General features: G+C 36.3%; 1 protein-coding gene across 23 annotated transcripts in view; it reads left to right on the top strand.

The window, feature by feature from the left end:
- Window positions 1-14,600, top strand: part of MAP2 (microtubule associated protein 2) — a 303,981-nt gene extending 289,381 nt beyond the window's left edge. For 13 of the 23 annotated variants that reach the window (XM_055290444.2, XM_055290443.2, XM_055290449.2 and 10 more), the window contains 3 exons: window positions 6,211-6,292; window positions 10,357-10,469; window positions 10,693-14,600. In XM_055290444.2, the coding sequence (XP_055146419.1) occupies window positions 6,211-6,292; window positions 10,357-10,469; window positions 10,693-10,908 (411 nt within the window). In that variant the 3' untranslated portion in view covers window positions 10,909-14,600. Of the gene's footprint in view, window positions 1-4,091; window positions 4,185-6,210; window positions 6,293-10,356; window positions 10,470-10,692 lie in introns of all 23 variants that reach the window. The other 10 variants (XM_055290436.2, XM_055290437.2, XM_055290439.2 and 7 more) reach the window with 1 other exon arrangement.
- The last annotated feature ends 307 nt before the right edge of the window (window positions 14,601-14,907 follow it).

The raw sequence follows: 14,907 nt of genomic DNA on the forward strand, positions 1-14,907 counted from the left end.
TTGTTTTACTAAAAATTATACATTAGGAATGTATTTTCTTTCATTTTACATGTTTCTTAGTAAGAGAGATTTTTTTTTCTTGTCTGCAGGCATATCCTGCATTTTCTGTTTCAATCCTTTCCTAGAGCAACCCTGTTTTAGGGGAACAGGTGTTAATTTATTGAAAGAAACAATTAAATATATGCAGAGAGAGAGAGCACCGTGGCAGATCACTTCAATTAAACCATGGTGATAAAATCCAACTAAAGTCACACAAGGAATATCCAGAAAGAAATTACGATATTCTTCTCTATCATAGTGGAAGAATAGAGTTAGTCAAAATTAAAATAAAGCAATTCTAATGAATTTTTAATGTCATTAACCTATGCTTATACAACTCTTCATGCTATATGACCCTTATGTGAATGGAAAGCCAACTATTTCTGCAAATAAATCACCAATGTTTGCATAAAATTCATGAGACTACAGTCCTTTTTTGCAAGCTCTCACTGGGGGTATTGATTGCACCAAACCTTGAAGAATAATCTGTTACAGACTCAACTTGGAATGAGAGCACCCTAGGGAGAGATAATAACATAAAACACAGGGATGAACTTTAAATGTAAACACAGACCTGAAAGTATAGAATGTAGCAGAGTCTGGCCAAAATGTAAAGTAACGGAGAAGTCTGAAGATTCAGAATTGCTGAGACCTCTGGCTGCCTCACTAAGAAGTTTTGATGTATTTAATAAGAAATAGGGCGCTTGGGGGAATTTTGAATGGGGAGAGCTATAGGAAGATGATCTGGTTGATTAATATAGTATTTTTCACTTCTACTATGAAGTATGTAGAAAAAAAGATTGTCACACTCTTTCAGATTACACTACTTTGTATTAATAGTGCAAGTAAAAATTTTACTTGAAATAGGCCGGGCACAGTGACTCACGCCTGTAATCCCAGCACTTTGGGAGGCCAAGGTGGGCAGATCACGAGGTCTGGAGATCGAGACCATCCTGGCTAACACGGTGAAACTTCATCTCTACTAAAAAATACAAAAAATTAGCCGGACATGGTGGCGAGCGCCTGCTGTAGTCCCAGCTACTCAGGAAGCTGAGGCTGGAGAATGGCATGAACCCAGGAGGCAGAGCTTGCAGTGAGCCGAGATCGCGCCACTGCACTCCAGCCTGGGTGACAGAGCGAAACTCGGTCTCAAAAAAAAAAAAAATCTTGAAATAAATTGGCAGAGATTAAAATGTGATTTAGAGAAAATTTTTTGCAATTATTATTCAGATTTTTTCCTTCATATCATGAGCACAGAAAATTAGTTTTTTCATTAAATAGTAGTTACTTGTTTTCTAGACAATCTCTAAGATGTTATAATAATTTTCCCTTGACATAGGTTTTTGGGAAAACAAATGTTTTTCTAAAACTGAAAATCTCTTCCCAAAGAAATAAGTGTTTATTTAGATTTATCCATAGAACCCAGAGTTAAAACTTAACTCTTTGATTTTTTTTTTTTAACTGATCTGGAATATGGCCTTCTCCTTCACAGCAGCCACGAATTTTTCTATTTTATGAAATGGTTTCTGAGGACTGCTGTTATTTGTGGAATGAACTGTAAGATGCTAATTATTTGTAATTGACCCTAGAGATCTTTGGTGTGAAGTAATTTGTAATTTTGCTACGGCATAAATGTGAGTCATGCAGAATAGGTGAACATTCAGGTGCAAGTTGTCAAGCTAGAGTGTAACTCTTCACAAGCACTAAGTGTCCACTATCCAAAGAGGTTTATGCTTCTTTCTACCCTACCATTAAGCGCTATGGAAAACAAAGGTCTAGAGAGGCCAGTTACATTTATTCTGTCATAATTCACCTCATTTTAGATGAAAAAATTATAATATAAGCTATTGCAATATGGAAATATGTAAAGAAAGTGCCAGTGATGCATGTGAAAGGATAGGATTGCTTCATATTACAAGTTGAGCAGACATAGGTGGAGAAAGTCTACCTGCAAGAGAGGCAAGCAGGTTTTTTTGATAGAATATCTGTGATTTTCTAGAAAATCTGGGTAAAATCAACAGAAGTCAGCTATTAAGTTGTAGGACTTTAAGATTCTAAATAATCTCTTAATAATGCTGGCAATGTGATCATTTAGGATTGAATCATTTGCTTTGGAAATCATAAAAATGGTCAAACAGTTGATTAAATGTTAATGTCAAAGAGATTTATGCAACTGATTTTAGAATTTCCATTTTTGTAACAAGTGAATCAGATTGCATGTTTGGCTTGTGATCACTTGGCAATGAGTCACTAGATTGGTACTCTAATGATCTCTAAGTTAAATTTTTTAAACATAGTATGAAATCCTGTATATTCTCAAGGATTAGTAAAATAGCTCACATCATGTCTATGTCATTGCCAAAATAATTAGATACTTACTGAGAATCCTTTAAAGTATTATTATTAGAAACAATAAGTCAAAATTATTTGCTTTCTCCCATCCGAGTACTAATCAAGCCCGACCCTGCTTAAATTCCAAGATTAGATGGGAATGGGCACATTTATGGTGATATGGCCATAAATAAAATGATTTGGTCTTTGTTGGTTTAAAACTATCTCCGTCTTATGTGAAACATTTATAGTTCAACTACACTTATTGTTAGATACAGACTGTGAATATCTTCAACTCTGTTTAAATTGCAACTTTTATTATGCCCTAAAAAGTAGCCCAATCAATCTGTCTTCTGAATTCAAATTTTGACAAGAGGCTCTCCCCGTGGGTTGCTGATGAGAGATATCAATGATATTTCCCTGCAAGGGACAAGCTATCTTGTCAATGTTAGGCAGGCACTGTGAATTAAGCTTTGCCTAGTTAAAAATAGTCAAGATTCAATGTCTTTTCAAATTTTTTATTCTTTTTTGGAAGTACCAAAAGGTGTGGTAATATTCTTGCAGATGGCTGTGTATCTAGGGTAAATTTATTTAGAATTTTTTAATAAGAGGATAAAGTGTCCCCTAAAGCATTGAAAATGTTTTTTTTCTTTAGCTATTGCAGAGGTGGGGAAGAGAAGAGAGTAGAAGTAGCCAAAGTAAAACAAAATGAACAAATAACAGTAACAACAATAACACAAATAAAGCTTTCTTTCCATGCTTACATTGCTTATGTGCAAAAGATGCAAGGTTCAAAAGACATATGAAAGATGTCATGAAAGTTGTAACATTTTACATTAAACCAGAGTAATGTCCTTCCAGATCTGGATCTGCTGTTGTCTTCAAGATGAATGTTTGACTTTCCAAAAATGGAAATAAAACACCTAACCTCAAATCTGCTGGCCTCAATCAAGGCCTGACCTATGTCTGTATGACCTAGTTACAAGTCAGCTAACCAACGGGCATGGGTTTTCTTACCTCTAAAAATGGAAATAATGCTTCCATATGATCGTCCATGGAAAATGGCTGCTCTTGACCAATTGCCAGAAAGGGGCCTTCAGGAGGTCACTGAACCAAACCTGCAAGGGAATTGTGAAACCCAAAGTTTCTTTGTTGACCCTCCTGGGAAACCGGGGGTTCTTACCCTAGATGAATGAGAACTCTGATGTAGAGCATTCACCATGTGTGAGCCCCATTTGTGCTGTGCGGACCAACAGAACAGTCAAGTGTACAAGGTGATTAATAATTGTGATGGCTGACTCTGATAGGGCGAGGGAATGGCATATCCTTTAGGGTCCTGTGCTGAACAAGATTTAGTATTAACCACTATTGAACCTTACCTAGAGTGAGCCTGAGTCCCAGTGTTGCTGACAACATTGGTAGCCTCCCCATCACAGATGACTCAAGTTTTATTTTTCAGTCCATACAACTGTTTCCAGATAATACCTAAGTACAGTGGGATTTCTAAGCCTCTCTCACATTTGACCCTTGGGGGTGCAGAAGAATAGGGGCTCAGATTTACATGATAGAACTGTTCTTCAGTTCCAGTGTTAGATTTTCTCTTAAATGAATGTGTAGGTGGAAGGGAATCTAAAGCCTCTTTGATGCTACCCATTCTGGTTCCCTTTATCCAGCAACTTGACAGAAAAATGCACAGTGAAGTTACCTCCAATTCCTTTTAGGTTAGGATTTTAAACAAGAAGATCGATTTTAGCAAAGTTCAGTCCAGATGTGGTTCCAAGGATAACATCAAACATTCGGCTGGGGGCGGAAATGTAAGTAGAAGCGCCTTTTAGAAAGCTGTCCTGATTGCGTGGAGCCACCTGCACAGCCAGCACCCTGCCTTCTTTCCCACCTCTTTCCAACACACTGCTCCTTTCCCACTGCTGTTCCACATGTCTCCCTGGTATGATAGCTTGTAGCCTTGCATTTTCAGCGATGGACTTCCCATCATTCCCTGTAAGATCATTAGGGAATTTCTTGCTTTGATTTGGGAATGAAAACCTTGATGGAATGCACCATGGTTTTCTGGAGAATGGCAAAACCACTTCACTTGCCAACTTTGTTGCTGGCCTTCTTGTCTTCAATGTATTTTCTCATGTTGTTTCTACTCTGCTGCAAAAGTCAGCTGGGCACATATTTTTCTAGCTCCATTTAAATTACCCATGAGGCAAAGACTGATATACTTGTAAATGCCCGAAGTATGTAATGTCAATCTTCAGTGGTTCATTATTCATGAAAGTAAGGATATCATTTAGAATAATACAAAACTGGTGGAGCATGGTTCATCTATAATTCAAAGTGAAAGGATTCAAGTCCAGTGTACACTTGAGCTTGATGGGATTTTTTTTCCTGTCTCTTTCATTTAGTGTAAATAATGTCCTGTGAGAGGAAGGGAAAGATGATTCCATGTTTTTTAAGTGTGATTGAGGCAGAGTTGAAATGGTCAGACAATCTCAAGCTAAAGGAAGCGTGGTTGTATATAAAACAAGAATAGTTTTTCAAAGGTTATCAGGCTAACTGTATTCTACAGATCCTATCTTTTTAAACTTCAGTTTCTGATCATCCATGACTCAAGTAATTTACAGGGTGTTGAGTCTAGAATCTCACCTGTCTAGTAACTCTTGGCTACTTGCTTCCCAACTGGGCAGAAGTAGAATCAAGCAGTGAAGAGAGAGAGAGAGAGAGAGAGAGAAGCAAGTGCCTTCTACAAGCAGCTGTTGCCTGATAATCAAAGTAGCTTCTCTGAGCATAAAACTGTCATTGTCACTGAAAGTTCATAGCAATGTTTGCTGGCCCCCTTCAGGTATGCTAGGCTAAGCCTCAGGGTTAATCTTTACATTTATGTGGTTGCCATTCTTCCTTATTCCCCAGACTGTAAGTATACACCATGTAGTACTCTGATAAAAGTAGCCCCAGTCCTGGTAATCACCTTGAGGGTATCAGAGGATGGACCCAGCTATCCTTTACACAGGTGCTGCTGGACAAAACACCTAAGTGGAAAAGGATAAACTAGGATAATTAAAGATCTTAAAGTAAGTAGAGAAGCTTTATCTCCCAAAACAATAGTCTAAAATTTTCATCTAGGAAAGAATCCCTTGTTTAAATATGCAGACATCCTGGCCCTGTCCTCATGATGTCTGATTCAGTAATTCCCAAGTACTCTCATGCAGATGACAATGGACCAAACTTGGAGAAGCACTGCTTCAAATATTGGGAGAGGAAATATTTTCAGTAAAACACACAGAAGAAAAAACATGTTGCTATCATTTTATAATTTGGTATGAAAGAAAAATTTCATCTAGCTAAGATATGACAATGTAATAACAATTTAGGAAAGCACATTCAGAACTTCTTGTTGTATCTTAAAACAACGTTGGTCTTCTTGTAACTATGAGCAACATTGGTCACTTTTATGTAAAAATCACTTTATAAAGAATAATGCAGCTCTTCTCTTGGCTCTTTGCTTATGGAAAGGTTTAACACAGTGTTGCTTAGTTCTCTGAGTGGAAGCTTGCCTTATTAATATGTTTCTATCCTCCTGTGTCATAATCTGCTTTCAACTAATAAAATCTTCTATTCTAGGGTTTTCTTTCACTTGGGTTCTTCTTTCCAATCCAAACATGTGGGAGAATATATGGAAAATTATGTCTTCCTCTGTTTGTGTGTGTACTTCAATTTGGGTTTCTAGCTATGTTGTTGCATGTTGTGACTTTGGGTATGTTTCTAGATCTTATATATGAGCTTGGGTTTTTGTCCATGTTTCAACTATTTTAAGCATGTTTTATGTGGTTCACATAGGTACAAATTGTTACCAAGAAAATAGACCTAAGCCATGTGACATCCAAATGTGGCTCTCTGAAGAACATCCGCCACAGACCAGGTAAATAAATAATTTTTAGTAGTTTGAGAAATATTTAACTGGAATCAAGAAATGGATGAGAAAATTTTTTGTTGTTGTTGCAAAATACCTAATTGGAAGGATGTTTTAAAATATGGATACTTCACATTTTTATTAATAGAAACTAAAATTGAAAATTTCAAGGCATCTTCATTGGGGAAAAGTGAACCCAATTACAATGAGGAGGACACATTTTAATTAAAAATTAAAAGGACATAAGATGCATTTATCTTTATGTACTCAACACGCTTATTGGAGCTCCTTTGAAATATGTAGTCTATAAAATACATCAGATCATGTATTCATATATAATAACATTGAATGGGGGTAGCATTTCCAAAGTTTTTTTTCCTAAAATTGACTTTCTACATTATGTAAAATAAGGATTGTGCTTTGCAAAGCTGAAGAAGTGTATTTATCTGGTGAATTTCTCAGATTCTTTATTAGGTCAGTAAACACCGTGAATACCCAGCAGAATGCAATGTTTCCTCAACTTATTTGACCATGAACCCCTTTTGGTTTTTCAAAATATCTCATACGACTAGTGCTCTAAAGTAGAATTTATATTCATAGTTACTGGGAGATTTTCTCCCTTTAAAGTGTGAATCTAACATTATGAGTCACTTTTTCTGAATATCATGTATTACATGATTTTGTTAAATTCTGCCTCCATAGAGTGGGCATGTTGGCTGATGCCTGTAATCTCAGCACTTTGGGAATCCAAGGCAGGAGGATTGCTTAAGGCCAGGAGTTTGAGACAGACTCGGCAACATAGGGAAACCCCTGTCTCAATAAAAAACTAAAAAATAAAAATAAGACAGATACAAGGTGGTACATGCTTGTAGTCCTAGCTACTTTGGAGGCTGAAGCAAGAGGATCACTTAGTTTCAGGAGTAAGAGGCTGCAGCAAGCTATGATCACACCACTGCACTCCAGCCTGGGCAACAGAGCAAGACTCTGTCGCAAAGAAAAAAACTCTGCCTCCATAGATGTGTAATAAAAGATGACTGTCAAATTTGTAATTTTCTTGAGAATATTTTGACACAATTCATTTATCCCTTTGAGAACAAAAGGAAAGCAAGTGGTTTTAACTGTCTATGTTTGGCATCTTAACATGAAAACAAAGTAATAGGTTTTTTTTCCATGAAGCAAGGTATAATAACAATCGAGCTATTAGCTGACAATTATTCTGCTAGTCAGGAGAAAATTATTAATAAATTATTGGTTGAAAAGCAAAGATAGGTAGAATACATTTCAAAATGGATAAACGCATTGAAAACATCTGGAAATCAGGATTCATTTGGTCAATGGGTGTTCATTATAAAGCAAGTCAAAGAGTTAGAAACTACATTTATGAAGTCTTCACTACCAGTTTCAGAACTGCTGCCATGGAATTAGCTTCTCTGTTATTCATGAGGCAGCGGGAAGGTTGTCCCATACTTCATATCTTCGAAATTCCTCTGTCCACAGCTGAAGTCTACAAACACTGAATTGACTTTGTACTGCTGTGTCAACAGCATGGCTGGAATACTTGGCAACATTGCCTATTTTCTTTCAGAATACAAAAGAAAATGCTAGACTCTTTAATTCTAGACAGTAAGGATATAGTTAGTCAAACTCACCTGTGATCTAGATGTACGGAAAAATTTTATATAGATAAGGAACTATTCTGTGTATGATTTGTTGGTCATATAAGGCTGTTGTCATGGACTCCCACCTATTTCTAAATCTAGCTCTTGCTTCTATTATAACTGAATCAAATGACTAAATTCATAAAGAAGTGTAAGCATAATAATCCTTGACAGCAGCAACTTTTTCACAAAGTTACTTTGGAATGTGGAATATCCAAAGAGAAAATAAAGAAAATAAACATCTGGAGGCACACATTGAAATATCTGTTCTTCTCAACTTCATTTACAGAGCTTGACAAAGATAATAGTCTTTCACAATTACTGCTCCTGATGAGTGCCAGAATTCTTTGAAAATCAAAGGCATAGATCTCTGAGTTTAAGATATCTGGATTCTCTAACAGTTGCATAAGAATTTCTAGAGGGACTTCATCAGAAATAGACTTCTTAAGCTTCCTTTTCTGAATATGTTTTGGGTCAATAATACATTATTATTTTTCCCTCTCAGAAGACAGTTCATAGTGAGATTCCATCTCTACAAAAAAATTAAAAATAAAAATAAGCTGAGTGGGGTAGTGCACACCTGTAGTCCTAGCTACTCAGAGGGCTGAGGTGGGAGGATCACCTGGGCCCAGGAAGTCAAGGTTGCAGTGAGCTATGATCATGTCACTTCACTCCATCCTGGGCAACAGAGCAGACCTTGTCTCCAAAAATAAAAAAGGACATTTTTGCAAAAATTTAACAAGATTATATTGATACAACATATAATCAGAAAAGTAAATGATTTCCATCAGAGGCTACCAAAAATACAAAAATAAGATCACAAAGAAATTATTCTTATCTAGCTGAAAGTCCAGTATCCTCTAACCTCTAACCAAGATAAGTCTGTCTTTATGAATCATTACGAATCATGTTCATCTCATCACAATCAACAAGTGAGACCCATATGGCCAGGTAAAATGTGGGAAGAATAATACTCTATAAAATGAGGCATATTTTCAGGGAAGGATAACGACATCTCTAAGCATGAGTTAAATAACGTCATACAGTTTCTAAGCCTTAAAAGAAGAATGAATGGATGTTTCTCCAAAATTTAATCTAATTATGTAATATAGTTTCAAGAGGCCCCTGGCCAGGCAGTTGGGTATTAACATAGATGTCTAGATATTGCATGAGAAAAATACCTCATGGCTTAAGAGAACTGTGAAGCCTTAACAAACCTTCCTCTTTCGTCTACAGAGATACATGAGCAACAAGAATCCAAAATTGCAAAATCTCTTTCATATTTCCGTATGGTCCATCAGGCATTTTTTCAAAATCAAACTCCAAAGTAAGATGCACTTTATATACTCCACATGTTTATTGGAGCAGCTTTGAAATATGTAATCTGTAAAATACATCACAAGTGAGACATACGTTATCACTGGCTTTCCAGAAGAACACGTGCTCAAAACCAAGTTGCTGTTAAAGTGAAAGCAAATCTCTTAGGTGGAGATAAGTAAATAAGGAGTCCAATTTCACTTTTTATCTAGATCAAACACATCAGCAGACACTCAGAAATGGTCAAGGACAGGCTCAAGGACAACAAATAACTTACCTAGTGTAGAAGAACTTCCCATATTTGAGAGCTTGAGAAAGACATGTAGAGATGGGGAAGACTACACTGAAGAGTGCAGCATGGCACTGTTATAATCAGCAGATCAGAGCTCTAGACTGGTTAGCATTAGGGAAAATGGCATGGTCAAAACTCTGTCTCAATATTATCATATCAAAGTCAGCGTCAAATTGGTCCTATGGCATCCGTACGAGAAAGAGATGATGATCTGTCACTCCATATATGAAATGGGAGGCTTTTAAAGCTTACTAGTCATAAACAACTTAGCTCCTGACTCATTTCATCAGTGAAGCTTTCAATGTTGAACATTATAAATGAATATATTGCCCACATGTGCACCACTTCCAGCCTGAATCTTCTTTGGATTAGTAACCTGTTACCATGAAGAATAAAAAAGAGTTTTATTTAAATTTAATTTGGCCCCTTAGAAATAAGAGACTAAATGTTCCAACTTTTAGAAAGGATTCAAATAAGATATTTTCATTTTGCTAATTTTTAGAGTTCTTGTTATACCAAAAAGAAAAGCCCCTCTGATTTCTTAGGTTAGACATGGATAAAGGAGAAAGGTATTAATACGTGAAGCAATCCATATAATGGTATAAGAAGGGTGTTATGGTCTTGGATCATATGAGGAAATACTATGGGCTAGAAATTCTAAAAGACTCCTTTTACATATATGGTTGGAGGGATGGTAAAGTCAATACATTTGTGGTTTGCAATAGTCTATCTACTGCAATCATTTTTGGGAAATAGTTACCATAAATGCAAGATATAGTTATATCAAGGTATTTCTTCCCTCATAGGTGGTGGACGTGTGAAAATTGAGAGTGTAAAACTAGATTTCAAAGAAAAGGCCCAAGCTAAAGTCGGTTCTCTTGATAATGCTCATCATGTACCTGGAGGTGGTAATGTCAAGGTAAGAAACAAGGTTATGAGCCAATCTTGTCTTTCTTAAAAAAAAAAATTCTTCTGAAATACTCTTCATCAAAATAGGTCCCAGATTGTAGACCTGGACAAATAAGAAGTGGGGATAACAGAGGTGAATAGAAGTCATTAATATCAGCCCTGGGAGATGGAGAAAGAGGTAGGGGCCAGTTGAGATGCGTGAGTTAACGAGGACTGATGCTTGTCTTAAACAGATTGACAGCCAAAAGTTGAACTTCAGAGAGCATGCTAAAGCCCGTGTGGACCATGGGGCTGAGATCATTACACAGTCCCCAGGCAGATCCAGCGTGGCATCACCCCGACGACTCAGCAATGTCTCCTCGTCTGGAAGCATCAACCTGCTCGAATCTCCTCAGCTTGCCACTTTGGCTGAGGATGTCACTGCTGCACTCGCTAAGCAGGGCTTGTGAATATTTCTCATTTAGCATTGAAATAATAGTATTTAGGCATGAGCTCTTGGCAGGAGTGGGCTCTGAGCAGGTGTTATATTCATTCTTTATAAACCATAAAGTAAATAATCTCATCCCCAAACTGTAGTAATTGTTACAATTTTATATTAAAAAATGAATAGTACATGCAGAAATTGACCTGATTTCCATTTGCAACAGGAAGACACTGGCTTTACATGGGTTCAATTGGACAATTATTTTTGCTCTGCTCTGTTTTGCATGGAGTATTATTATTTTAAAAATTGCATTTTTACCTTTCATGTGCCTGAAGGCTATCCACTACATTCTGAAGGCCTTGTTAAAATCCAAGCTGCTCATTTCACTATTCTGTTTCTGAGTGAGAAGATAAAAACTGCCCATTGTAACTTATTTCAGGTTAAATTAAACCAAGGAGTCTGATTGCAGGAAGGGAAGAGCATGTAAGAAATAAGTTTTTTTAAAGTGTTATTTTGTATAAATGGGAAGAAAGATTCAATTAAGTTATTAACATTTGGGACCTGGATAATTATATCAGAGTATGTCAATCCAATAAATTATTTAACTAATTAAAAAATAGTTGCAAAGCATTTGAGCTGTGATTGAGGAAGTGGTGTAAAAGTGCATCCCTTAGGAATGATGCACTTTCATTAGGATGGACTCGTGTCTGATTAGAATATCAGTTGGTCAGCTAGATTTGTGTCCACACTACCAGTTTCACACCCCCTTTCCATCTGTTTGATACAGTATTATAGATATAAATATATATATATATTTCTCTGTGGCCATTTGTGATACTTCCTCATATACTTGAATATTACACTTCTTTATTCACAGTATCTGTGTCTCCTGCACCCTTCGGTGTTGCAATTTTAGGTATGTGAAAGTAGATGTTAGCAGGGTTCTCTCCCTATTTAAAAAAAATACATTAAAAAAGACAAAAAATCTTAGCATGAAGTTGCTTTCCGTAACAACTCAAAGCCGTAACCCTGTTTTAGTGCCAGATACAAGTCTCTCCCGTGATGCTAGAAAAAAAATTATTTTTCTTTGCTTTCACCAACATGGAGTTTGTGGGGGTGGGTCCAGTTATACATGAAAGGGTTTACAGATTGTTGGTTTAAGACTATGGATTTATCTCATTTTTAATCACAAGATAGTTTGGGGTTTATTCACGAAACCGACTTAAGATTTTTTCTTTCTTTTTCTTTTTTTTTTCCATTTGCTAAAGTTGAAAGTTGAAACTAACTGTAATAGTTTGAAACATGTTTTCTCATTTTTCCAAATAGTATCTGTTTATTAAATTCTCTAATAGAAGATGTTTGTCTTTCTTACCCAAAGTAAATGTCTCCTGATTGGAAAGAAAAAAATACAATACTTTGGGAAGCTATAGCTATAAAACACTTGAGACACAGATATCTAAATCAGTTTTTTTCCAAGACTCCAACATTGCCCTCTGTAAAGTAACACAGTGTGATCTAGTATTATTTATCAGTAGATAATACTTTTCTGACTGTATATACAGTCTAGAACTCACAAATCAATTAATTGCTCTCACAAATCATTCATCTTAGACTTACAAATAAGGAATGAAATAGTCAATGGCCTGATTGAGGCAAAGAGCTACCAGGCTAGATGGACATTTTTTAGAATTTTGTCTGTTCTTTTTCTTGCTCAGGGCTGGCAGGTTTGATCTGAACCATTAAAATCAAATGGTCCACTAGGCGTATGATCTCTTTGAGCCAAATCAGTTCCTGAATATAAAGGAGGAAATGATGAGGATGGACTGAGGCAACGGGGAAGTATAGAAACATCCAAGACAAAAGCCAAGGGATGCAAAGGCAGAGACACAAGTGTTTTTGGTGACCCAGTGGATATGGCAACCAGTGTAACTGCCATACAAGAAACCCTAGGAGCAAACCCACACCACTCATTCTCAGCTAAGAGATTTTACACAGGCAAACATGTCTTAAACCATTTATAAGTCAGTTATTTTATATGACAGTCAAAACCTTAGAAACCTTAGGATCATTATATCTATTTTCTGCCTATTAATTGCTGTGAGGTTTGATTTGACCAATCTGGGCAGTTTATTCATCAGCTTCCCTTGAAGTGCACCAGAAAATAGAAGAAAGGTGTGTGGAGACTTAGGGTATTTTATTACATGTTTTGATAGTATTAAATAGTGATTAAATTTCTCTAGAAAGAAGTTAACAGCTCATTAGAAAAGTTTTAACCTGTGAAATAAGTATTTTTCTCAACATTCTTTAAAGTTTTTATATAAGTTAACACTAGGTAAACATTATACATACTAAAAGTCAGTTTATTACAAATACATGTCAAAAATAAAGATTATACAAGGCACCAAACTACTAGATTTGGCATTAAAACAAATGTTTATTTCTAATCACAACAAAATTATAATGAATAAATGTTCTTGCTTTGTATGGAAATACAATTCTTTATTAAAGTTAACAGAAAGGAACTGATCGTTTGTACCAGTAAAAGAGAGAAACACACAGGTTAAATGTCTTCTTGTGGGGTTAAGGGGTAGAACCTATCTTGCCTTCACTCTCAAGATAACGACTCAAATTAAGCTTTTTGAGCACCACTCTTGTGGGGACACACATACGCTGATCTAAGAATGAAATCTTCGTGGTCTCAATTCTAGATCTACTATGCCAGTTTCTCTTTGGCTTTAGCCTTTGAGAACCTGTATAAGAATACGTAAGTAATCCAGAGCTGTGAAGAGTTAAAAGGCCAACTTCTCCAGTGAACTCACCCTCTGGGTCACTTGCAACCAGAAATTGGGTACCTCATAATGATGCAGGAAAGACCCGAGTTCATGATGAGTTTCAAAGGCCACGTTCATTTAGGAACCAACTCTCTCTGGATTCACCTGCTGAGTTCCAGCAGCGTGATGGGCTGACATCCCACCTACAAGCATGACACCTGTGTAACACCAGCTAGGTACGGCTGAAGAAGGCTGAAGAGAGAATGCCATTAAATGGAAGAATGTACTGATTGTAGTGACCTTCTCCACACACACACAGACACACACCCCTACAGTAATACAGCAAGCGTGGAATAATCAGCCAATATATAACATTATATCAGTATTTTATTAAAGAAATAATCTGAATGTGGTTGATTTTGACAAAGCTGAAATTACAGTTTTCTTCTATTTTTCAAGCCACAATAAGGAGAATAAACTACTCATGGTCTAAATACCAGAGATAAAGTAGATTCATGGCTTGGTAAGGAAATTTTAAGCATTCCTTCAAAGATTGACGTGCTAAAATAAGCATTGATGTTATGAGTTTTTTACACCTAGGATTTTCAGCTTGGGTGTGTAGGTGAAGGCCAAGACCCTCTGCAGGAAAAAGCTTATTTTCAAACTCAGAAAATAAAATATCAATCATAAAAATCTACTTCAACTTTAGCAAAAAGAAAAAAAATCAACAAAAAGTATACTCTGTATGCTGGGATTCCGAGGTTCCAACACACTGTTACAAATCTGTGGGGGGGTTCTTTCTTCTGATAATTCTAGAGCCTGTTACCATAGAAAGGCATTTCTTCAATGGCTGGTTGTAGTTAGTTCATGTTTTTCAATCAAATTTGCAAATGTATTTGTTGCTGTATAGTGATTGTTTTGCAAAATAAAATTGCTTGTCACCTAACTGCTAGCTTTGGTTTCAGACTGTTTAATTGCTTCTCCTCTGGAAAAAAAATTATATATATATAGTGATACAGTGCGTGTGTGTGCGCGTGTGTGTAATACAACCAAAGAAAAATTGTGAAAACAAGGCTATTATTATGGCTGAGTTTCTATTGTGTGTCAGGCTCTATATTAAATGATTTTATATTAGCTCAATTAATAAGGAAATTTATTTTTATCACTACTGTATTAGCAGGATGCTATCTTTTGCAAGAGACAAAAATTCTAATTAAACGGGCTTAAACGTAAAGGTGAATTTGTAGGCTCAA

This window comes from Symphalangus syndactylus, chromosome 8 (genome assembly GCF_028878055.3).
Source record: "Symphalangus syndactylus isolate Jambi chromosome 8, NHGRI_mSymSyn1-v2.1_pri, whole genome shotgun sequence".
NCBI classification, from domain to species: Eukaryota; Metazoa; Chordata; class Mammalia; order Primates; family Hylobatidae; genus Symphalangus; species Symphalangus syndactylus.